Source organism: Macrosteles quadrilineatus, unplaced genomic scaffold (genome assembly GCF_028750875.1).
Source record: "Macrosteles quadrilineatus isolate MER2022 unplaced genomic scaffold, UCM_ALF_1.0 Scaffold_7__1_contigs__length_78375512, whole genome shotgun sequence".
In the NCBI taxonomy this organism is placed as follows: domain Eukaryota; kingdom Metazoa; phylum Arthropoda; class Insecta; order Hemiptera; family Cicadellidae; genus Macrosteles; species Macrosteles quadrilineatus.
The window spans coordinates 60,386,915-60,413,339 of NW_026542600.1; the positions used below are offsets into that span (position 1 = coordinate 60,386,915).

Genomic DNA, 26,425 nt, shown 5'->3' on the forward strand with positions numbered 1-26,425 from the left:
AATTAAGGAATCGATGCTTTGAATCATGATGGAAATTACTACGACAATAAATCACAAACAAATAGATCTAGCACAAACGTAAGACGAGATTTAAGTTCAAGAAGTAGAACAAGAAGTAGTGGAAGATCGATTACGATTGCATTCTTTTAAATTTCATTCTCCGCCAGTCCATCCAATAGACTATCCATGTCAAGTAGTTAGCATCTTAAAACACTCTTATATCAAATCTCACGTTGCACAACAAATATAAAATAAATACACAGTCTTAAACTTGTATTATATTTATCGATATAAATAAAATGTTGGCACCACAATTATTAGACCTAACATTATAAAACATGACAAAAATCTGTTTATATGAATTATTGTGGAGTTTTTCATTGTCTTGTCCTGTATAAAATAGTTTAAATTTTGACTCACTCTGATTTTGAAGTTTATGACCACTTTTTGAGTTTTTTTTTGTGTACGCTCTTAAATATTTCTGTCTGTGTTTTGTATTTTCCGTGTTTTATATTTCATTTTTCGTCGTGACATGATATAATCTTTACTTTGCCAAAAGGATAAAATAAGAATATTAACAAAAAATATTAAACTATTTGCCAAATAAGTGGGTCGAAAGCACTCAAATCACTTGTTTGTGCCCTATGAGCTCCGAAAGGTAATATCAAACACAAGTATAACATAATAAAACTTTCATTTAAGATTATCAATAATATTTAAACTCAACGAAAACTGTTGAAAGCTGTACCCGAAACTGCTAGAACCTAGAAGTCAAGTTTACTTAGGTTTTGTGTTTCTGCGGCTCATTGTAATGCGTTTTAATTGTCAGGCGGTCCTTGCTGTGCGTGTGTATGTGTCCACAGAACACTTTTTTTTTTGAAGAATTAAATATTCCTGTCAATAAATTCAGATAAATATCCTTGATAAACATCATTGATTATCCAAATACAAACCTGGTAAAATGGCCGTATTAAAATAACTTAATACTCTTTGGAGTTGTAAGGGTACTCACATGTCAGCAGTAGGCGAGGAGGCGGAGATGAGTAGACACCACCCCAGACACACGGCGGCCGCTATCAGCCCTCCACTTCCGCCCATATTAGGACATCTGCAAAAGTATATACATTAGGAACAAATACAATACCAACCATCACAGAAAACATTAAAACCCGCCTAAATTTATTTCGACCTATTTAATTTATATTCAAATAAGTCCGTGTTAAAGATAAATTTATTCTTAGACTCAACCCAAATACAGTATGAATAAGTTGCTCAATGAGTACTTAGGCTTGCTGCTTTGAGGAACACTTGGAAATGTTTTTAGAGGATGAAATATTGTAAACCATAATAGGTTTACAATTTCACCTTGAATTTTAAAATGGATCTTAGATAGAAAAATAATTCAGAGTATTATATTATTGTTTAATAGATGCAGAGATATTCAAAGTGCTAAACATAGTAAGTAATTTCCAATGTTATTCACATGGACACTTGACTTTGTGGATCACTTGTATATTTTTATAAACTAGTAAATTTCTGCTATTTTTTTTTGTATGCTTTGAGCAAACCACTGATTTGCGTGCTCCAAAACGTATAGCGTTATTTAAATTGGGCGTGGGTCTGAGTCCAAAGTGAACTGTTTCTGGATCGGGTGTCATGGTTACGATGGAAAGATTTACAATACCCCGGCTATTGATGAAGCATGTCCTTTTGGTTTGCCCCTTATATCGTCAACATCCTTCGGTAGACTTGCGAATTTGCAGGAATGGTAGAATGATGGGAGTCGTGGGTTCGTGGCCGTGGGGAGATTGATTTCTGTGTCAGTTCCTGACGTGGTATGATGACGATGCGACGCTTCGTCGAAGTGGCAGCTGTGGCATATTGTTGTAGAGGTGATGATCAGTGGATATCATTCGCTTCTTACGTTCATAGTGATTCGATTAAAGTGAGACTATAATTATGTGCCCTAAGGCATCCCAAATTAAGGTCCAAAATCCTTTATGGTGCAAAGACACGCGGTAAACAAATTAAGTTATGGTAATGGTCCTACACTGTTCCTCCTTGGTCTTGTGTGTCCTCGCTCTCCGTTAAACTGTGATAGATTTCATAAAACTTAATGATTTGATTTAGAGACGAAACCAATATTACTTATGCTTTGGTATCTAAGATGTGATAGTTATTACAGACCTCTATGCTATCTCAAGAAAACATCAATCGTAAAATAATAATAATAATGAGATAATTAGTTTGTAAATTTGTGGACTTTTTTATATTTAAAATATACCTATACAGGGTGATATGGATGTTTTGTAAAAATAAAAACACACATACGGACAGACAGGTGCTAAACGAAACGAGATAGGATATATGTTTATATTTATTACTTTGCTTATTTTGACCCAAGGAATCTTTACTTAAGTAATATCCTCATATTTTTTTAGCTTTCTGTATACAAACTCTAAAGCTCCCACTAAAATATGTCGAAATTGAAATGAAATTTTTTTTATGATAAAAATATTAACACCTAACTAGTAAAATATATACTCTTATACATTCTAATTAAGATTTATAGCACTCGTTTTCATTATATGTTGGCTTCAAATCACCTACGCTAGTGTAGGAATATTTGAAGAGATGAAGTGTTATGGGGACCGGAGTATGTCAGCAGAAGGGTGTTGATGTTATGGTTAGTATTTGTTGGTTTTGTTGATGGGACCGGAATATGGCTGCAGCCAGGCGCCGACGTTTCTTCATCTCTTTCCCCATTCCTCATTAATGTACAAGGTTATACGTAAATTTTCCCCATTATTATTTACTTAAGTATTGATAATTAGTTTTGTCTGAAAATGAATTATAATGCATAAAAATATAAATATATGGAGATAAGAAACTGCGTTAAAAGTGGTAAAAATACATTTTAAAACTACATTAAGTGATGTTTGATCATTTTTTAAAGATTTGAATTAATATTATTATGATTTATTTTAGATATGTCTAATGGAATACACTCTGATCCAAGTAGAATTGTAAAAATAACACCATCCCAAACTGACAACTCTCTTACTGGTAAGTAGTTACCGAAGTTATGATGGTAAGACCAATACCTGCTACCACAGAGGTAACTCGATAACTTGCAAGATAACTCTAGTAGGGCTTATCAGATTTTAACGAAAGTTGAATCAAACTTGTTAAACTAATTGATAAGAAATAGTTAGCCAACTAATCTGATACGACTGTCAAATAGAATACGAAATACCCTCGTCACAAAAAAAGTGCAGACTAAGCGAATTTCCACTCGTGTGAATGGGTTTATAGTAAAAAAAAACTGCCTAAGGATGTCAGATGTGTTCTGTATTTAAATAACATAAGGTTTAACAAGTACTTAGGTTTGCTGTAACAAGAAGGGAAAAGCGGTTTTGGTCAAATATATTGGCTAACTAACTGGTTGTGTAACTAGAGAGTGAAGTGGCACTTTTTTGCACGTTTGCACTCGTGTTATTTAGTACATTTTTCCTAGAGTTACTATAAAGCATATAAATAATTGGTCTTTCAAACACTGTACAACACGTTTTAAGGTTTGGTTAAATCCAAACACTGAACGAAATGGGAAACGCTGCACCAGCTGATCGTAGTCGTAATATCTTTAAGTTTTACCAACTTATTTTCAAGCGTACACGGATTACGTGCATGATAAAAGCACGCTGTTTTGTGTTGTTGGTTGGAATACTGGTATGCGCCAAAGTATAAACTGTGTGCCAAATAAGGCTTTCTGTCCTCTGTGCAAGGAAGCCCACTTTATCGGGTGACTATAGGAAAATACATTTTTTATCATAATATATACATAAACAACTAAACTAAAACTATTTACTCATCAAAACGAATTGCAAACTATCTATAAACACTTTAAATGTACTGTTTTCTTTGTAACTTTTAAGTGTAAAACAATGCTTTAATAAACAAAAATAATTTTAAGCTAATTGTGATGGTTATAATGAAAATGGTTTTAAGAATAAAAATTCAAAAAAAAAAACACAATGTTTGAATACAATTAAACCCTATAACACCCATTTTTTATTACTCGGTCTTGCTGGTTCACGAACTCGTTCGAGTTTATAGTCCAGGAGCTGAGGGGGGTTGAGCATGCATGAAAGTAGTACGCAACGTTATTGCTGATTATTGTAATATGGACTGTGGTGATCAAAATTACGTATGTCGCCTATTTCAAAAGTGGTCGATAAGGTGGGGGGAAGGGGCAAACATAGCGGTTTGCGCTATGCGTTAAAACGCTGATAGTTAGAAAACGGTAAAAGATATAACATCGGTTAAAACGTCGTTGGAATTTTAAAAATGTGGACAACAATAATGGTTATTGGGTCCGAGGTCGTATCTCTATAAATAAACAAGTTATTGTATAAAATATGTAAAAATGGACTTTTCGTGTAGTTTTTTAACCGAAAGTAGAATTAATTTGTGAGTGTCTCAAAGAAGTAATATCAAATATCTTTGCTGATAGTTGTAATATGAACTGTGGTGATAAAAATACGCATGTCGCCTACTTTTCAGGGATTACGTGCCGGAAGCGACCGTGCCAGAAGCGACCCAGCCAAAATCGTGCCAGAAGCGACCCTTTGTTTGATAAAGGATTTTACAATGTTTTGTTCAAATCGGTGTTAATGGCTTATAAACAAATCCTATTCTTGTTATAGTAATATGTACCACCTGGAAGAGCCCAATATTCGCCTAAAGAGGTGTTTTAGCATCTCTAGTTCCCAGCTGCTAGCATAGACTCAAGTTATGTGTGGTAACTTAATCAATCAATTTATCTTGAATTTTTATCATTTTATAAGAGCCAATATAATCAATTAACTTATCTTTTCTTTATTTTTCAATTTATTATCTAAATATGTAAATATGAGATGGTGGATGTGTGTTTGTATACTACTTAATTGCACGGGAACCACTCAAAAGATCTAAATAAAACTTCACATGGAGGTAGTTTGTCAAATATAATCAAAATAATGTTTATTTAAGTAGGTAAAATACTATGTTACAATACTTTGTCAGTACAAATTTAATAATTATGCCTTAGTTATGTAATAACATACTGACATAGGCCTAGTCGTTAATTATGAAATCCCTCTCACATAGGCCCGTGCGTTAGAAGTTTCCTCTATCAGTAAATAAATATTCTAAATTGAAAAAAAAAAACAGATATTTATAAAACATGACATGACAGTTAATTGGTAATAATTTGGTTGAAAGAAAAAAATAAATAATAACTACAATAAAAAATAAAGGTATACAAAATACCGGATATAAAGTTTTATTATTTGGATAGTTAGTGCAACTTGGACTAATAAAATCCAGACAAAATTCAAAAAGCAGAAACCATTCGAATCGTCAAACTTTGGATTTTTACTACTAGCCTGTTTGGAGATAGTAGCTTCTTACAATTTAATGAAACTGATGTGTTAACAATTGTTAACATATTATGTTTGGATTATTATTAAGGAACGCGGCAGCGTTCCGCCCCGCCAAGTCCCCCAGCGGTACACAGCTGCTGCAGTGTATATATACATGACGTGACAAAGTGGCTTTTTTACTCGTCTATAGCTCTGAAGAAACAAAAGCTATTAAAATAATTGTTCATCCACTGGATAGGGGCAATCATTCTTGGCAAAATAAAAAAAATAATTGAAAAAAAGGTTGTGTTTGAGCCAAGAAAAACTAGTTTGAAAATTCACAAATTTTCCGTGTTCTCCTTCTTCTCCTTAAATGTTGATGGACCTACAGCCCAAACCACTGGCTCAATTTTAATGTTTTTTATGTTGTTTGAAAGCCCTTAGCGTGTAGATGTGCCTTTTGAGGGTCACAAGTCGGTGCGTTGACCCATAAACCCTTGGCAAGCCCTCAAAGTACGATTTTGGCCCATTTAAATAACATGGGATTAAAATCAAAACAAAAGAAGGATCAGCTGCGATTAAATCTCAATTAATTTAAAATGTTAGAGAAATTCATAGGATCAGCTGAAAAATTATTTTAAAACTTTTATAAAGTATTTTTTTCAGGTATACCGAATGATTTGAGCTACTTACTATATAAAATTACTTAGAGCAGTGATATTCCCCGATACTTTCCATTGAAAAATGCAGTGTACCGATGGTACACTGGTACAGCAGCTCGTCATTTTTAACAGTTTAATACTACTTATCAAAACATATGAAACCTAGGAACTTGAAACTTAGTACTAGTACTAAGGTTAGTTTTAACATTGTTTCTTCATAATATTGCCAAAATTTATTTAACTAAATAAGGTTAGTTTTATGTTTTGATACACTAAAACAAATAAAACAATCGGGAAAATCCGTCTACGTATGTTAAACAAGCAAAAAAGTGAATGTAAAAAGTGATATGTAAATTTAGGATAAAAATGAGTTTTTCAATATTTGTTTTGCCTTATGCTATTTCTAACAAACCTAATCTGTTTGATTACATTTTTACTTCTCTAATAAGGGCTCAATTTACACTAGTCTTTAGATATACGGGTTTAATTATCGGAACACTTATGTAACACCAATGCATTTTATGTGTAGTTGTGCCCTGGTCTATATATAAGAGAAAAGAGGATTTTTATTTTAACTGTTAATTTTCTACAAAAATAAATACAATCTAACAAAAAACCACTAAGTGGTAACACTTCCCCCTCCAAGTCAGCAACCCAAAAAAGACAATAAATCACCACTTTTCCGCCAAGTAAAACAATGTAATGTATGTAAGTTTGGCCACTTGGCGGCAGACTTTTGCTTGATCACTTTAAAAAATACCATAAAATTAGTTTCATTGAGCAAGTATCTCTCCCAATAGTACATTGCTAGATGAGAGCTTATTTTACAAAATTTGACCTTATTTGTGTCACATTTCATAAAATCATAATAGTGATGGTTTTATATTTACTGATTACCTCGAAATTATTATACTTAGTTGGACTAATTAATTAGAGAAGTTGATTTGTGAAATTATCCACCAACGTAACTTTAATGAAAAAAAAACAAGCAAAAGTCTGCCGCCAAGTTGCCAAACTTACATACATTACATTGTTTTACTTGGCGGAAAAGTGGTGATTTATTGTCTTTTTTGGGTTGCTGACTTGGCGGGGGAAGTGTTACCACTTAGTGGTTTTTTGTTAGATTTGAAATAGATACTTGGACTCTTTCTTCAACGTCCTGTCCGTTGCAAAGCATACGAATAATTACAACAGCTTGTTTTCATTTAATTATTTTTTTCTTTTTTCATTGCGTTTAAAATGGCCCTCCGATATTTATAAATAATTCCTCCCCTTCCCCCAAATTTACTGCATAATAGATAAGTAATTGTATTTCCAAATCTCGAAACTGAAATGAAATACTGAAATTGATCTTTAGGAAATACACATTTCAGTTCAGCCTATGACAGATAATTAATAACAATGCAATAGATTTATTGACCTACACATAACAGTTCAAAAATATAAAAATAATTGATAAAAATAAGCTATATGGTTTAAATATTAACAAAAGAAATTATTTACAAATATACAAATCGTACGTTTACCACAACATATAGCAGGTGCAAAAGCTACAATAATTGTGACATAACCGGGATTATAGGCCTAACAAAAGCCACAATTTTTACAAGCGTTTTAAATTTTTTTGGGATTTTTTTAGCTAAATCATCAGCTGGATAGATAGCTTCGTCATTATAAATATATACAGTATATACAATAAATTCCTACCCTTTTCTTGCCTTATAGTTGGCCTATTATTTTTGAGTTAGTAGAGACGTCTTAGTCATTTTTTGTGATAGCAGGTCAACAACATCAGGGGTTGTAAGCTGCCGCGACTAGAAACCTCAAAATCTTCTTTATTTAGTTGTGCTAGAATACTCTTTTCCATATAGGGAATAAGCTATTACCGTAGGTCTCATTGAAAGACCTAGACCCGGGACCTATTTCATTTTTCGTTTTGATGCCCCTAGAGAGCAAAAACACCATTCGTAAAAATATATGTAATTGGTAATTTAAGTAATTTGGTTATAATTCATTTCCATTCTAGCTCCTGAGCTGTTATATTCAATGTGATAAATAGGGTTACATACCTTATAATCCGACAAACAGCTCAAATAGTAGGTTGTTTACATGTTTCGGCTTGTATCGGCCATTGTCAAAACATTGCAGTTGGAAAAAAATACTTATCATTGTTTACTAATGTCCATAAACTTTTACACACACATACACGAACGAATAAAAAAAATAGGCCTATTACAATAAATGCACCTGGAGTCTACAAACTGTTATAGTTTGCTTATTTTATTTATGGATATGTGTTGGTAAATGTATACTCGTATGAATTATACGATACAATTTACATAAAAAAACGATTTTTTCTTCCCCAAGTGGGAATAAATTTAGTCTGCAGGACTGCTGCGGCGGGAGTATTTTGTTATGTATTTAATGTGACAGCAAATCGTTTTAATGGTTTTACAGTGAAATTCTGTTTAGTTTTTGTTAAGAATATAAGTTGAATCGGCGTTAATTCATTACTCGCCTCCCGCACCAAATTCTTGGGTCGCTAGCGGCACGGTAGAAAATTGGTGGGTCGCTAGCGGCACGGGTCGCTTCTGGCACGGTCGCTTCTGGCACGACACCTTTTCAGGTGATCGAGAACTTTGGGGAGGGGGGCAAAGATGGCGGAACGCGCTATGCATCGAGACGACTGTAGCTCGAGAACGGTACGAGATAGGACATCGGTTAAAAAGTAGTTTTAATCCAAAAAAATATTACCAATAGAAAAGGTCACTGGTTAAAAAGTTGTATATTAACTAATAAAAAAGTTATAACAATAATAAGTTTAACAAAATCTACATCGTACACCTATTTTGTTCGAAAATCGTATGGATTGTTGATAAATAATAGTGTAATTCCTTAATTACTCGGCTATATATTAACTAGATGCATTTTCTTATAAGAAATAAATATATTATTACGAATACATTTGGTTTAAAATGTAAAACACGGCCTCCAAACTACATATAATACTTGGGGTTTCGCCGAAATCAAATGCATAATACAGACTACCACTACAAATCCAATTTTAATTATTATAAAGTTGTAGGTTATTATAATATGATTATGTAACAGATTCTTATTCAGTTATGCCAGTTATTCAGTTCTTATTAACAGTTGTGCCGATATCAGCAGCACTGCGCAGCAATTATGACGCAACCTATCGGACGAACCCCAAGGCGTTTGGAGGCCGTGTTTTACATTTTAAACCAAATGTATTCGTAATAATATAGTTTTTTCTTATAAGAAAATGCATCTAGTTAATATACAGCCGAGTAATTAAGGAATTACACTATTATTTATCAACAATCCATACGATTTTCGAACAAAATAGCTGTACGATGTAGATTTTGTTAAACTTATTATTGTTATAACTTTTTTATTAGTTAAGATACAACTTTTTACCCAGTGTTGATTTATTTCTAATATATAAGCACAAAATTTGTTATTATCAATGAATACAATGAATACAATGAATTTATTTGGCCAATCAACAACAACATTGTTACAGGCTATGTCAATGTACAAGCATAATGTACAAGCATAAAATAAAATAAATATCATGAGTTAAAAATCTAACCAACCAAAAATCGATCAAAACCAACCATGTGAAAAAAAAATATGTTCAAGACCATGCACAAAAAGATACAAAGCAAAACAAATGCAGTTCATCAAAATGCATGCACCATGCAAAAACAGCAAACAGGTTGTTTAGAGGAAAACTTAGGCTACTTAACTAAATACAGTTTCAAAAACCTCTTTAAATTTGAAAAAAGGATTTTCAATTAGCCAGTCTAATATTACGGTTTGGAAGTTCTTTCTTTCCAGATTTCTCACATGACCAGGAAGGTGATTGAACAGTTTTATTCCTGAAACAGGGTATGACCTAGCTCTTTTATCAGTCCTGGACCGAGGAATGACAAGCTTAGAACTAAACCTAGTGTCATGATTGTGCACTGAACTGGTTACATATAGTATACATATCAATTAAGTCATCCTGAGTTTAATGTTTTGTTTTGTATGCTGTAAAATGGAGATGTCCGTTGGAAATAAATAATAAATAATAATATTAATAATAATAGTGACCTTTTCTATTGGTAATTTTTTTTGGATTAAAACTACGTTTTAACCGATGTCCTATCTCGTACCGCTCTCGAGCTACAGTCGTCTCGATGCATAGCGCGTTCCGCCATCTTTGCCCCCCTCCCCCCAAGTTCTCGACCACCTGAAAATCAGGCAACATGCGTATCTTTTATCACCACAGTCCATATTACAACTATCAGCAAAGATATTTGATATTACTTCTTTGCAACACTCACAAATTAATTCTACTTTCGGTTAAAAAACTACACGAAAAGTCCATTTTTACATATTTTATACAATAACTTGTTTATTTATAGAGATACGACCTCGGATCCAATAACCATTATTGTTGTCCACATATTTAGAATTCCAACGACGTTTTAACCGATGTTCTATCTTTTACCGTTTTCGAACTATCAGCGTTTTAACGCATAGCGCAAACCGCCATGTTTGCCCCCTCCCCCCACCTTATCGACCACTTTTGAAATAGGCGACATACGTAATTTTGATCACCACAGTCCATATTACAATAATCAGCAATAACATTGCGTACTACTTTCATGCATGCTCAAACCCCCTCAGCTCCTGGACTATTATCCAACTCTACACCTACTATAAGCAATGTTTTTTCCCTATAAAAAAGTTGTCTTAAATATCATTTTACTACGCCAAAGACAAACGATCTCGTACATTGCATTATTGAGCGGAGCGAGCGAAGCGAGCGAAGCTCTTATACATCGACTTTTATGCATTTCGTAATACGCAAACTCCTCCTAGACGGCTGAATCAATCGTTTTCAAATTTTGCATGGTGATAAAGACCATATCGGTGAGTGCCAACATCTATATGGCGTTAAAAAAGTCTCTCAGGAATCCGCCCCACTGGGTCTCAAAGTTTCAATGTAATCCTTATGGAATCAGTATTTGACACATAAACAAAGACATATGATCAGCTGTTGACTTTTGAATGCAGTAGATAAATAAATAGCTGATAGCATTATTCCACAGATATTAGAACATAAACGGTGGTATGGATCATAAATATAATCAAATGACGACACTAGCTTGAGGTCAGTGACGTAGGAAGTGGCGAAGGAAGTAGTAAAGGTGAGCAGTCTGGAGTGTGGAAACTGTTTAAGACGATTAGATTTAGGTAGGTATCTGCATTCCTTAAATTCTATGGGAAGGGAGGAAAACGGGTCCGTGACGTAGGAAGTGGTGAAGGAAGTAGTCAAGACGAGCTGCCTGGAGTGTGGGAACTGTTTATGACGATTAGATTAAGGTATCTGCATTACTAAAATTCTATGGGAAGGGATGAAAACAGGTCCGCGACGTAGGAAGTGGTGAAGGAAGTAGTCAAGGTGAGCTGTCCGGAGTGTAGAGAAACTGTTTATGACGATTAGATTTAGGTATCTGCATTCCTAAAATTCTATTGGAAGGGAGGAAAACGGGTCCGCGACGTAGGAAGTGGTGAAGGAAGTAGTCAAGGCGATCTGTCCGGAGAGTGGGAACTGTTTATGACAATATTAAGGTATCTGCAATCCTAAAATGCTATTGGAAGGGAAGGAAACAGGTCCGCGACGTGGGAAGTGGTGAAGGAAGTAGTAAAGGCGAGCTGTTCGGGGTATGGGATCTGTTTATGACCATTAGATTAAGGTATTTGCAATCCTAAAATGCTATGGGAAGGGAGGAAAACAGGTCCGCGACGTGGGAAGTGGTGAAGGAAATAGTCAAGGCGAGCTGTCCGGAGTGTGGAAACTGTTTATGACTATTAGATTAAGGTATCTACAATCCTAAAATGCTATGGGAAGGGAGGAAAACAGGTCCGCGACGTGGGAAGTGGTGAAGGAAGTAGTCAAGACGAGCTGTGCGGATTGTGGAAACTGTTTATGACTCTTAGATTAAGGTATTTGCATTCCAATAATGCTAAGGGAAGGGAAGTAAAGAGGTCCGTGACGTAGGAAGTGATGAAGAAAGCAGTAAAGGCGAGTTTTTTGGAGTGTGGTAACTGTTTATGACGATTAGATTAAGGTATCCCCAATCATAAAATGCTATGGGAAGGGCGGTAAACAGGTCCGCGACGTAGGAAGAGATGAAGGAAGTGGTAAAGGCGAGTTTTTCGGAGTGTGGGAACTGTTTATGACGATTAGATTATGGTATCTTGGTATCTACAATCTTAAAATTCTATGGGAAGAGAGGGAAACATGTCTGCGACGTAAGAAGAGGTGAAGGAAGTAGTAAGGTGAGCAGTGTGGAGTTTGGGAACTGGAAACCGTTTGTAGCAGTTAGATTAATGTATCTGCAATGCTGAAATGCTATGAGAAGGGATGGAAGCATGCCCACGACATATAAAATGGTGAAAGAAGTAGTAAAGGCTAGCAGTGCGGAGTGTGGGCAATGTTTGTGGCAATTAGATTAACGTATCTAAATTCCTAAAATGCTATGGAAAGTGATGAAAACAGGTCCACGATGTAGGAAGTGGCTTAGGAAGTAGGTATTGACATATGTTGAGAACCGTCTGTGGCAGTTAGATTAATGTATCTTCAATCATAAAATGCTATGAGAAGGGAAGGAAACATCCCCCATGACTAGGAAGTAGTAAAGGCTGGCAGTGCAGAGTGAGGGAACCGTTTGGGCAGTTAGATAAATGTATCTAATACTTAAATGCGGTGAGAAGGGAAGGAAACATGTCTATGACGTAGGAAATGGTGAAGGAATTAGTAAGGCTTGCAGTGCAGAGTGTGGAAACTGTCTTTGGCAATTACATTAATGTATCTGCAATCCTAAAATGCTAAGGTAAGAGACGGAAACAGGTCCACGACGTAGGGGGTGGTGAAGGAAGTAGTAAAGGTGGGCAGTGTTGAGTGTGGGAATGGATTAATGTATCTGCAATGCTGAAATGCAATGGGAAGAGACTGTAGACTGTAGGTTAAAATTATTATGAAGCACGAATCGTTACATAATTCGATACGTATTCAATTGTTTACAATAGAAATTTACAACTAAGTTGACAACAGCTGAGTTTTACTCCATTGAAGCTAAAAACGAATTTTATTCCCTAAAGAGTAAAAATGCTACTTTAGACCCGCAACGCATGCATCAATGACGACTGTTTTTACTGCAGTATGACAAAAACAATATAATATGAACCATTGATGACTCCGCTCAATTTTGTGGATGCTTCTGCGAACGCCACCTAGTTTATATACTTGTTGGATCCTTGGTCCAAAAAGCAGTTGGTTGTTTTGCGTGTCACCCTTATGGAAATCTAATTTTTCGTCCTAATGCAACTCCTCACAGCACATTAATTGCACACGTTACAAGTTTTAAAAAGTTAAAAGCTATTTTATAATCAAAATCTCACCAAACCCAACTAATCATAGTCATTCCTTGATGATTAAATTCTTTGATACAATACACCCACTTACAAGGTAGTAGGAAGCAACTAGAACATTTCTTTGTCTGTAGGTTTGCTACGGTAGGGGTATAATTATTTATTTTAGTGATTATTTTTGAAATAATCACTATTACTTTACAGTTAGATTTTGAATTTTTGCATTACATTTCGTTTTTAATTCTCACTATATCATCTTAAAGTAAAATTTACAGTTAATTTATTAAAGCATACTTAAAATCTATTGTGTACTGGTGCACAATCAACCTCACCTAGGAGTTTACATTATAAACTGAAAGTGCACAACCAAAACATATCGCTTACATGATGAGGTGGGTAAAATGGAGGCGAAACATAACAGCGAGATAAAACACAACTCAACTCGCAACAACAGTTATAAAAGTTTTACAACTGTTTTATACGTTGTTGTTACATCTTGCGAGACCATGTTACTGATATTTTTTTCATTATTGGTGCAAGTTCTACTCGAGTAAGCTAAGTCTAGATAGCTTTGACGATATGTCATACACTTGTATTTTAGGTTTTTGTTTTTATGATACACAACTGTTGCTTTTAATTTACTTTAGAATTTTTGATCTATGTTATGCAGCAATGTGTTAATATTTATATCACCTAGTAACATCCATAACCCATCATCCCCTATTTACATACTAAAATAATAGTATAAAAATAGATAGAACAACTTTCTAATTGTATTCGTTCAAAACTGACTAGCTTCTGTCTTATTCTATCTCATTTTACAATTAAAAATCATAATATTTCAGCTATTTCATATTTGATCTTTTTGAACTTAGTATCGTTTAAAAGGGAATTGGAAATGCTAAATAAAAGTGTCGAGACATTTCTCCATAAAATCAGACATTTCTGAGTAATTTAAGTTTAAAAAATTAAAATGGCCGCCATTTTGAAATTTTAGTGTTAATCCAAATGAATATATTTTTTGTAAAATGGGTATCTTCTACCTTAACACACATGCCAAGTTTCATAAATATCCGTCAAAAAAATCTAAAATTAAAATCGTTATGTACAAAATAAAAAATGGTGGATATATCAGGTTAACGGAATGATTTTGGAAAAAAATGTTATACTTGGTTTTCTGTTTATTTTGACCCAAGGATTATCAGTACGTAAATTTGTCCCCACCTTTTTTGAACACCCTGTATCTGTATTATATGCATTATTATTATTATGTACAATTATATTTATGTATAACTGTATTGGTAATATCCATTTGCTACGACATTTAGTACTAAGTAAATTATCTTTCAATATATTTTGCTTGTTATAGATCCAAAATACCTAACATTATACTTAGATTATGTAAACTATGGAATATCTTTAAATTCAGTAAAATAAATTCGATAAAAAGATCTACAAATTAATCTCATGTGCCCATAAAACCCACACACCCCGCTATATCCACATAAAAACCATATAAACCAGATAGTTATACCAATATTTCCATCAACCTGAATCCCTCTTATGATAATAATTGATAAAACCTTTGAGCGGTTAAGTCAGGACATAGTTTTGTGGACGTTATAAAGATTTAATCAGCTATTCATTGTTACAGGTTGAAGGCCAACCCAGCTGATCGATTGGATCGTTGTGGACTAGGAGTGTTGACCTGCTTTGGGGTTTAGAATTTCTTGCAAAATTTACTTAAGATCAGTCTGAAAATATTTTTATAGAGTCCATTTAAGTTTTTAAATTCATATATTACTTTTCGCTTAGTAAAATTTCACTTCCAAAGCCATATTACATCTCGCCATTTGCTGCATACAATATAAATAATAAGTATATAGTGCTTTATGTAATATCTATCGCGCGAAAATATTAACCTTTTTAAGTACAAAAAGTATAAAACAAAAACAAATTTTTAGTATTATGTTAAGAGGTTTCTAAGCTTAATTACACGAGTATATGGGCTTATATGTACCATGTGGTATATTATTTTATCTTCGATGTATTGCAGTGTTACATTTTTGCTATTTTCAACTGTCTTTGTACATCCAGCTGGATACAAAACAAATAGTTATCATTCACCACTAAATATAATAATGATCCCTAATATAACTAATCCCTAACCTGAATATTAATCTTTATCCAATATTTATATAAATATTAAATATATATCTTTGACTATTGGTACATCCCCATTTTGAAGTTGTTGCCAGTACTATTGTCAAAATCGTCGTAGTTGATGTGAGCCACCAAAAGAGATTATGCTGATCTAAACTACAAATTTTCGTCGAATACACACACTTTCTTCCAATTCAAACTAATGGAATTACTCATTGTGAGCATTACTATCATTACTATAGCAACTGTTATGACCCATCATGATCAGTAATAAAAAATAAGGTAACTATGTTCTACTTTATGAAACATTGTCGACAGCTGATCCATAAAGATGGCATGTCTACTTCAGTATACAAAAGCCAATGATGATATATTGACTTCTAATAGACGGGGGAGGTAACATCACCTAGCACCTAGGAATTGGATTCACCTGGTAAAAAAGGAAACCAGGGGCCCATTTCATAATAAAGTACAAACTAATATTATTAGTAAATCAGCTGATCGCCCAATGAAAATCTAATGGAAATTACAAGTTACAAGTTGTAACTTGTAACTTGTAGTTTATTATGAAATGGGCCCCAGGTGTAAAGAATAATATAATTGATCCTGACTTGTTGGTGGTGCTAGCCGTTGAAGTGGTCGAGAGCTACATACTTCCACTAATCGAAAACACACGTTACTACTACTCTAGGAAAATATGCAAACACTTGAAGTTTCACACGTAAAACTAATATATCTTACGTGATAAAATACGTACACAAAAATAAAACCAAGAAAATGGGCAAAGAAGTTAATATTCCTAATTATAGTCGCAATGTTGTTGTTCTGTTATTGTTTGACAGATACATCAAGGTGAACCACACTCAATAACTAGAGGTACAACGGGTACACCACACAACTCTTGAGTGATGAAAGTTTCATGGAAACTAAGCCTTCCACTCGGGGAGGCTCGGCGCGGCGTCCAGAAGACAAATAATTCACGTTCAATCTCGATTCAATGATGGCCTCTGTAGCCGTGTCCATGGCTAACGTTGCCAACATTGACTATAAAATCGTGTCAACCTATATTGATTCAACTCAACAAACATAGTTGATGAAATTCCATCTAATTAGGATGATTTTATTTAAACGTGTTCCTTAAGATACGCCTAATTTCTTTGAAGTAGATGTACTGACCGTATTCGTAAAATGAGTCTCAATTCGTTCGAGCAAATATAAGTACATGTATTTTTGAGTTGTCCTCATACTTTAAATTTGATTGGGTTTAGGTTTACAGAATCAATCGATTATTTAAATCACCGAAAATATAAACTCTGTTCAACTAAAATAATATCTCTTTTAAATGGAAAAATTTGATTCTATTTGGGAAAAAATACAAAATTGCGTTGCGAGTTCTAGCTTCAAAACTAGTTAAGCGACTAAAAGGAAGATGTGGGAGGGAATGGAAATGTCACTAACAACTGTCCACAAAGCTCTCTGAAGTTTAGATTACCCATTCGCATCAAAAGAGATAATCTTGAGAACTTAGTAAGCTTTGAAGATAATACCGCTAGCATGTATAGACCATTTCAACAACCCTAGTAAATGGTGTGGGACATGAAAATGGGGTTGAAAATTTCTACTATATACAATTTTGTTTGACAATTGACGAGGGCCTTTAACAAGTCGGATTTTAAATAAAGTTTGGCTCCCGAATAAGTAATTTTATACAAGCGTCTTTTTGCATTGAGTTACATTGAAAAGTTTTGCATTAAAAACTCTCTCCTTAAACGGCTCTATTTTCATCTAGTATCTTAAAATGTGGACTTTTTTATTTTGTACCCATTACTGATTGACTTAACTAATGCCATTTTTCGAATGATACCCGTAATAACCATCATTATATTCTACAGGAGGCAAATTATCTATCCTTCTTCTTCTAGTATAGCTTACCAAAAACACTAAATAATCTAAAAACTGGAATGAAAGATTTAAAAGAACTTCCTTTTAACGTAGCAGTGATTAATGGTGTGGCCTTCCGACTCTGAAAGTTCGGCAGAGGAAACATTGACTCAAAGGTCGAACATGAAGTAACATTCTTCCAAAGTATCTCGATGAACTGAACCATACTTTTTGATAAGAAAGTTTCTTCTTTTTACAGTGTTCTTTAGATAAACGTGCCAAGATCAGATGCTGTAACGTACTGAAAAGTCTTAATGATAATAAAAAAAACCTGAACGATGTAATTAAATTGTGTGAATTTTTTTTTTCTTTTTACTCACGCATGGACGCATATACAGTATACGATTGAGTTTCAAAGACACCTTTCCACACCTTTCATATATTTTTAGATAGGTTACTGATAATTCTTTACAGTTGTTATTTTTAACACTCTTAGATCTGATATATGCGAATAAACACAAGTCTTTAAAATGTCCGGGTATAGTTGGGAAACGTAATTTAATTTAGAATTTTGCAAACAAAACTATGCCTCTATCAACCAATGATTCCCTGAAAACGATTCGGAGCTACTAGCTTTGGAAAGAAAATTTGTTCTCCTTAAGAAACACGTGAAATAAACGTTAAAAATCGTCGTGTTAAAATTATTATAATTAATAAAATATTTCGGATAACTGTTCTTCAACTGACTACTACAATTTATGTTTAAGAAATATAGGTAGTTTTACATTTTGTTAGTAAGGGTTACTTAGGACAGGTGCAATAATATGCACTAGATTTCATATCAACTTTATGCCCAACATTAGCCCAACAAATACTAAAAAATTGAGCACTTTTTACATCGGCTTTGCCCCTTATAATTTTACACTATCTTTCTGGAAAAGTGTATTTGTATAGTAATTTTTGTTTCTTAGTCAGATGGATGACATTTCTGTGTTTTACAAATTCTTAGTAATTATTTGCATTTAACTAAATCCCGTACGAAGACACTCACATTATAACAAAAATCAAGTAACCATTCATTGAGTTCCACTTCGTTAGACTACAGATATAAAGTGAATACAGTGCATATGAAATATTTAAAATAAAAATAAAATAATATCAGAATCTGTGACTTTGATCACGTAAAAACAATTATGATGATTTCCAAACACAATTTTTTATAAAATTATAACGGTAATTAACCCGACAATACCCTGATTTAATAAAGAACGCGGTCTAATTATTGAGTTGCCACAAATCGTGGTGAATAAAATAAATGTTTACCAAAAGCGACTCATTTCAATATATCGTTACGGTTGTGCAATCTGGTTGTATTTACATAGTGAATGCAAAACATGTTTCATTGAATATTAATAGACTCGGAACATAGCGGATCGACGTTGGGTGGTTGTGACTTTTGAAGCAGAAAGCAGGGACGGGTTGGTTCGCTGGTTCGGTTAGAGGCTATAAATTATTACCTGTCTGTGATGACAAGCGTGCTGGGGTGCTGGCCTTTGAAGTGGTCGAGAGGTGCATACTTCCACTACGTTACAAACACACGTTACATATCCGCGGAATTATGTAATAATTAAAGTTTACAAGAAAAACTAATATAGCTTTCAAGAATACATAAGTTATAAAACTTTTTACCCAACAAATGGGTACCATAGCCATTTTTGCAAGGTATATAAATGTTGATTAACAAACTGTCAGAAACAAAAATAGATGAAATGATTCTATACGATGAGTGTATTGTTGGTTTCAAAGTAAACACTTTCTTTCCCCTTCCAAATATGGTGAAGAAAAAAATGTTTGGAATAATTAACTAATCTATTTGATGATATTTTATAAATACTCCCACCGCAGCGAGCCTGCAAAATAAGAGAATTCTATTTATAAATAATTCCCTAAAATATGTCGGATTCAATCAATATGTAAATAACATTCGATTAAACGAGTATTTAGGTTTGCTGCTACAGGAAAGGTAATTGGGTGTGTTTTAGCGAAATATTCTTAGCTTAGGATAAAATAAATCAAGTTGCCAAATTTTATCAGAATATATTCAAGCAAACCAACCACAAGAGTTTACTTATTCACTAAAAGAATAACATGGGAATTTAAAATTTAGTTGTATGGAATTTTCTCCGTAACCATTTAACATTCTAACACTTAATCTCATACTTAATCATTTGGTTTAAGCTGTTTCATTTAGATGTCCCTAAGAGTTAAGGGAATGAAAAATTACGATGACACCTAAAGGTAATAGTTTTTTTTTTTTTCACAATATGTCAGATTCACTATATACCCCCGCCACAGCAAACCTGCTGACTAAGCGAATTTCTATTTGACTGATTGGATTTACACTAAAATGTCTCCTTAAAAATATCACATTTATTCCCTATTTAAATAACATTAGTTTAACGAGTACTTAGGTTTGCTACAACAGGGAGGGTAAAAAGGTGTTTTTTGTAAAATGTTATTAGTTTAGTATGAAATGAATTCATTTTCCAAATTTGATCAAAATATGATCATAAACAAGCAAACTACAACAGTTTACTTATTCGCCATAAGAATAACATGGGAATTTTAAATTTACAGTTTTTTTGGAATTTTCTCCGTAACCATTAGGCGCATAATAACGCTTCAATATACTAAATTATTTGTTTTTTAAGCTCTACAAAATGGTTTGGAAAGAAAATGCTTAATTTTAAGTTTTTAGGGTCAAAAATGGGAAAACCCAATTTTTGCCCCATTAAACCAACATAAACCCCTGTTCCCATAGTCCGATCATGCTGGTTCGCGAACTCGTTCGAATAAACGTAGGTTTACACGTTTGTACCAAATTTCATCAAAATCGGACGTGTGCTCGAGTTATCGCACTAACGGACATATATATATATATATCGAAAATATATATATGAATTTAAACGGACGGCGTTTTCGGTCTCTAAGGACCTCAAAACGAAAGAGTAAATCGGTCCCGGGTCCAGGTCTTACCATGAGTACTAACTTATTCCCAATATGGGAAATTCGCAAAAATCAAACTTTTTCAACGTTACAATGAACTTTTTCGTCACTCACATGTTTTACGGGCAATATGAAGCTGACCTCAGCAACAAGATTAACCTTGCGCACTTTTGCTCCGGATGAAGGTTCCATCCTATGTTTTACTACAAAATATGTTTAATTTGTCATGAGAGAAGTTTTATTCCAACAACGATAATGTTTGCCCAAGTACTACCTATGTAACTTAAAACTACAGTTATTAACAGCACGGACTTTTTATCCATTACTCTTATTAATTCCAAAACTTATGGTTCATTGGAAATATATTTTATAAATGTTTCGGTTAATACTTTTGGAGTTTCCATTTTGAGTCTCCTTTAAATACATTTCTAGTTAAATAATTACATTTCACCTTATGTCTCATTGACTTCGGGTACAGATCGGGAAATCTCGTTAAGGTTGATAAAGAAAACTATACAAAAGGCTGGCGATAATAACATTTACACGTTGCCACATACCAAACCCCTGAATGGAAACTATTTACATTACAGCAAGTTTAGGATGATATTTGTTTTTAAAGAATGTGTAGATCTGCAAATGATGGCCAACAGTTCGCCAAGACAGCTTACGATTACAAAACTTACCATCATAAATTGAATTCCGAAGATTTATGAGATGGTTTTGGCTTGTATTTCATATTAAAAGTTTCAAAAACTTATTTGAACGCAAATTAAAGGCTTGTGATATTATCTAGTCATTATATATTATTAGAACTGCATATCGTGGAACAATGTATATCAATCACTCAAATCATTATTAAACTGGAACTGTTTCAAGGTCGAATACAAATTTTTCTAAAACCTTAAAGAATCATATCGCAAAACATATACAGGGCGAATAAAAAGGCAAGACCCCCCCCCCTCTAATATTTTTCTAAGTAGATATACAAAGATATCCTTTTGGTGGTCGTGCAATCTAAGCAGGAAGTTTCATTTTATGATTTTAAAATTTTTGATTGTGCCCTCAAAAGCGGGGATTTGGGGGGGGCAACTCAAATATTTTAAATGTAAACCCCCTTTAAGTGACACCTCATTTTGAAGTGTTTACAAAAACTTAACTGAAATGAATGGTGAATGGTGAAAACTAGAGCTCGCTATCTTTTCTCCATCCAAAATGGTAGCCCGTCAAATGTTGTGGAAAATCAATGGTAATATTGGTACGTAATGGTAATATTGACTACCATTTTGGATAGAGAAGAGATAGCGAACTCTGGTTTTCACAATTCTTTCAGTTTTTGTAAACACAAAATGAGGTGTCACTTGATAGGGGTTTACATTTAAAAGTTGAGTTGCCCCCCAAATCCGCTCTTTTGGGGCGACACTCAAAAATTTTGAAATCATAAAATGAAACTTCCTGCTAAGGTTGCATCACCACCAAAAGGACATTTCTGTATATTTACTTATACAAATATTAGAGAGGGGGGTCCTTGAATTTTCATTCACCCAGGTTAAATTCATAAATTCATCCAGGTTAATTAATAAAGCCTTGTTGGCAGGGAAAACATTATTTTAACAAACCACCCCGCTATTTACACTAATTATATGAATTCAGCTAAGTAAGATGCAATATATACAACGGTAAGACGATATATTGTTCGATACAACAAGTACAAGATACAAGTATTCTTAATACTTAAAACGCCATATAAATTTACAGAAGGACCTTAACCTTTAAACATAGGAATTCAGCATAAAGGCTTAAGCAACGTCAAAGCTGTTCAAAAGCACCACAAGTTAGGGAAATTGTCAAAGGAATGCTTGTCGAGTATATAATTGCTTTACGAAAAGCCTTCCGATCACCGTTCTACAACAGCTATAATAGAAGTTACAACTTTTATTGGAAAAGTATTAATGTATTTATAAAAATAAATAACCTTTTTGTAATCATATATAATTTTGCTAAATACCGTACTCATATAAGGCCTACTATATAATACAACACGTTTTGATATCCTTATATTGTAAGTGACATTTGACGGTAAATTCTTATAGTATTGGTGTGAATATATCGGAAGTGTTTGTAGACTTACTTAATTATATTCGTTAGCTAGCGCTAACATGTGCAATAATAATTTGAAAAGCTACATTTAATGTACTTTTAATGCTCATTTTTTTGTACAGGTCCTTAGACTTGCCCTGGAATGTTACTTTTCAGATGGTAACCAAGGATTAAATACATTGAAAATAATATCGTGTTTGTTGATAAATGAAATAAATAGAGACTTTCCGTTTAATTCACTCAGTTTATTAAAATAGGTAGTCATTTAGAGAGTCTATATTAATTGAACTGGAACAAAATATGTTGGAACGTAGTGCTCGACCTAAAAAGTAGGACAGACTTGTTTATATTTTCACTATATTGGGAAATATTCAAGAACAGTGATGTCCCATGTATAATCATCATGAAAAATGTTTACACCAACAAATATCGTCATCTTGTCTACAAAAACTGCTTTGGTACAAAGGGCAAGGCAAGCCTGATTAACGACGATATTATTTTTAGAAAGGTCTCAGTCGGGAAGGCGGGGTTATAAAAACAAGTGTAGTATGCGGTAAAGTTAATTATTGCTCGATCAATGAATGCCTCTGCACTGAGCAGAGACCACCATTCTATTGACTACCGACTTCATGGAATTGTTTCATTAGCATCTCAGCCAACTTTGGCCTTAACAATCGATTGGATTGCCTTTGTGCGATTGATTTTTACTCCGTTTTACAATCCAACTTCGGTTACAGAAGAGCTAACTGAAATGTAATTAATTCTGTATTGCATTTGATTTATTCTTGGCGAGATATAAATTCGCAATGACAAGACACAGAAATGGGGATGGTGTGTACTCGTAAACAATGTTGCATGTTTTGCGTTATACTTAAAGTATTTTTAATTTTTTTTTGCATGCTGAGATTGTCTATATCGTGTTCACATACTGTAAGACAACAAGGAGTTATGGTTGTGGTCGGTGTTTAACTATGGAGCATAGCGAAGATCTTTGAGATCGACTTTAATGCAAACTTTTTAACACATTAACTCAATAACGGCTGAACATATTTTAGCTAAACTTGCCAAGGTTGTTTTGTCAAATGTTTGGAAGGAAATGCTTATATAATTTAAAAGTTACTCAAAGTTTTTTTTATAATTTTAACATTGGTCTTATGGGTTACCATGATGGTTACAAAATAAAGGCGAAAGACGTAAATGTAAACAAAACAAGGAATCATAGCATATGTTAAAATAAAGCCACGGCCTAAACACAGTACAAAGAAAACAACATGGGATGATGAGCACTGATCAAACAATACAGAGAAAATTCTAAAATTTACATTTAAGTTGCAATTTGGAAACGACCACTGATCGATTAGGTACAGGAATTTTACGGATTTTATTTACGTAGCTAAATATGGTTATAACAAATAACATTTATCTAATGTTATTGGGAATTAAAACCACTATATGATTCTGCAGTTCTAAATAATTAAGTATTCTCAAATCAATATTTTTATCTAAATAGGCTGTTATGAACATGATTTCTTATTATTTACTTTGTAATATTTTTGTTGTATTTATTGTTGTGTTGGAAATGACTTGTGGTGGGTATATTATTGCCTAAGAAGGATACAGATTTTTTTGCTTTTTTTTCAAGAAAATTTCCAATTCGCATAAGAGTGACATGAAGGAAAATTTCAGAATGCATTCTAAAAAACTGCCTGATATTTGTAGAAAATGAAGATGAGCAATAAGCACTTAAAACCGAAACGCATGAACATCTTCTGGCAATGTTTTGAGATGATTAAATGTAGAACACTTGCTTGAAAACCATGCCATTATTTATGCCTGAATTGCAAAATCCAGATCTTCACCAGCCAAGATTGAGAAAATGTCGATTGGTTTAGGTTCAAGGTCGGGTTCAAAAGAGAACTGTGGGTTCATCAGATGACAGTAGCAAGCAAACACAGCAAAAATATCGATACAAAGGATTATGTATGTAATGTCCACATATCAGGTCAAATTATGACACCGTTAATCACAAATAAAATACAAAGGTGCGTGATATTTACGAAAAAGAGGCTAACAGACTATGCGGAGCCTGGCCGGAATGTAAGACTTTGCCTTGCACTACATTTTTCAGTATTATGCACAAAGTATCAAGCTAAATGCTTCGCATATTTAAAATAGTGTAGCTTATTGTACTTCAAAGGCTGGCATAAAAATTATTTTTAAATAGGATCTTACAATAATATTCAGCTACTACATTTTTTACAATCCTTGAAATATTTGTAGCCTTTTTACAAATATCAAATTTATACTGAATACATTTTTTTTTTGCTAGGTGAATGAATGAATGAATGAACAGTTTATACCAAGAAACATTGGCTACGGATTTCAGCTGTGCTGATCAGCTATAGATTTTTATACATTAAATAAATATATTTAACGTAAGCAATTGCTAAGGGAAACGCTGTGTGCCTTCATGTGTGGCTTCTTGGTTTGAGGTAACCGGTTCTTCTTTGTAGCAACCGGCAATAGCCCAAAAACTACCATCCATTTTTGTAGCTCAGGTCATACACAGCCGTTACGGGTTACACACCGGTATCACAGATTAATGTCGCCGATATTTATGTCGCGGGCATGATGTCTGCGACATATAATAAAATGCAACCATGGGAAGAGGCACGTGCTGGCGACATGAAAGTGAAGGAATCACAACATTCATCAGTTTAAATCATGTAATCGTCAGAAGAAAATGATATGTTGTTGATGTTGTTTTTTCTACAAAAACATTAAAGATAACTTCATGGTAATTTTTTCAAAATACATTGTAGTTAATTGTATTACAGTACTTACGTAATATCCTTATGGTGTCAATTGAAGTATAATTGAATAATATTGTTTATCACATATCACAATACTACATTTACTACATCACACCATAAGGCAATTAGGTAAGTAAAAAAGCGCCAAAACTACTAGAAACGTGTTCTGCGCATGCGCGGGCCCAAGAGACACGAGACATGTCTGTCCAAACACCGACTGGTTGGTTCGCTCGAGACACGTCTCTGCCACACGAGTCGCAGGCAACGTGTCTGCGACACTGGTGTGTATAGCTCCATAAGTTAACATAGGTTGGTTTTCGAGGGGCATGTCGCAGGCACGAAAAATATCTGCGACATCATGTCGGAGATACCGGCGTGTAACCCGCCTTTAAACATTGGTTTTAAGTACAAGAGCTATTTACCTTCCCGTGTAAGATAGGATATTTATTGTCGGGTATGTCAGCCATTACTTAAATAGGTAACTCAGTTAGTGAGAGGTTCCGGGATTGAAACCCATCGATTTATGTCGTCTTTATTACAGAAATCACTTCTTGATCAGCATTGTACGTGTAATTATATTTACGGAAAGCAAATAAAAGAATAACACTTTTAAAACATATATTTACGCTTATACTGTTAACTCACAAGACGGTAAATATACATAACAGATGGTAAGTGGTGATCGATTTCGATTGGACACTCCAATCATCATCAGACCCAATAGGCGGAAGCCAAGAATCTTGAATGGCGTCCATACTTATATCCTATTGGCTACCGGAAAATACATTTCTTTAGGTACAACTGGAGTCGAAATGTACTTGTTCATTATTCCGTTTATTTATAATTTAACATATTTCCCTATAAATATAATTCTTCTAATATATAATTATTCTCAAGGATTCATTTCATATCCTTTTTTACAATTCTTTAAAACACATAGCTTATCCTC

At 33.7% G+C, this 26,425-nt stretch overlaps 1 protein-coding gene across 1 annotated transcript in view; it reads right to left on the reverse strand.

Moving 5' to 3' along the window:
- Window positions 1–26,425, reverse strand: part of LOC128998668 (glutamate-gated chloride channel-like) — a 351,411-nt gene that overhangs the window by 123,483 nt on the left and 201,503 nt on the right. The window contains exon 5 of the mRNA XM_054424900.1: window positions 1,013–1,108. Within this exon, the coding sequence (XP_054280875.1) occupies window positions 1,013–1,098 (86 nt within the window). The 5' untranslated portion in view covers window positions 1,099–1,108. The remainder of the gene's footprint in view (window positions 1–1,012; window positions 1,109–26,425) is intronic.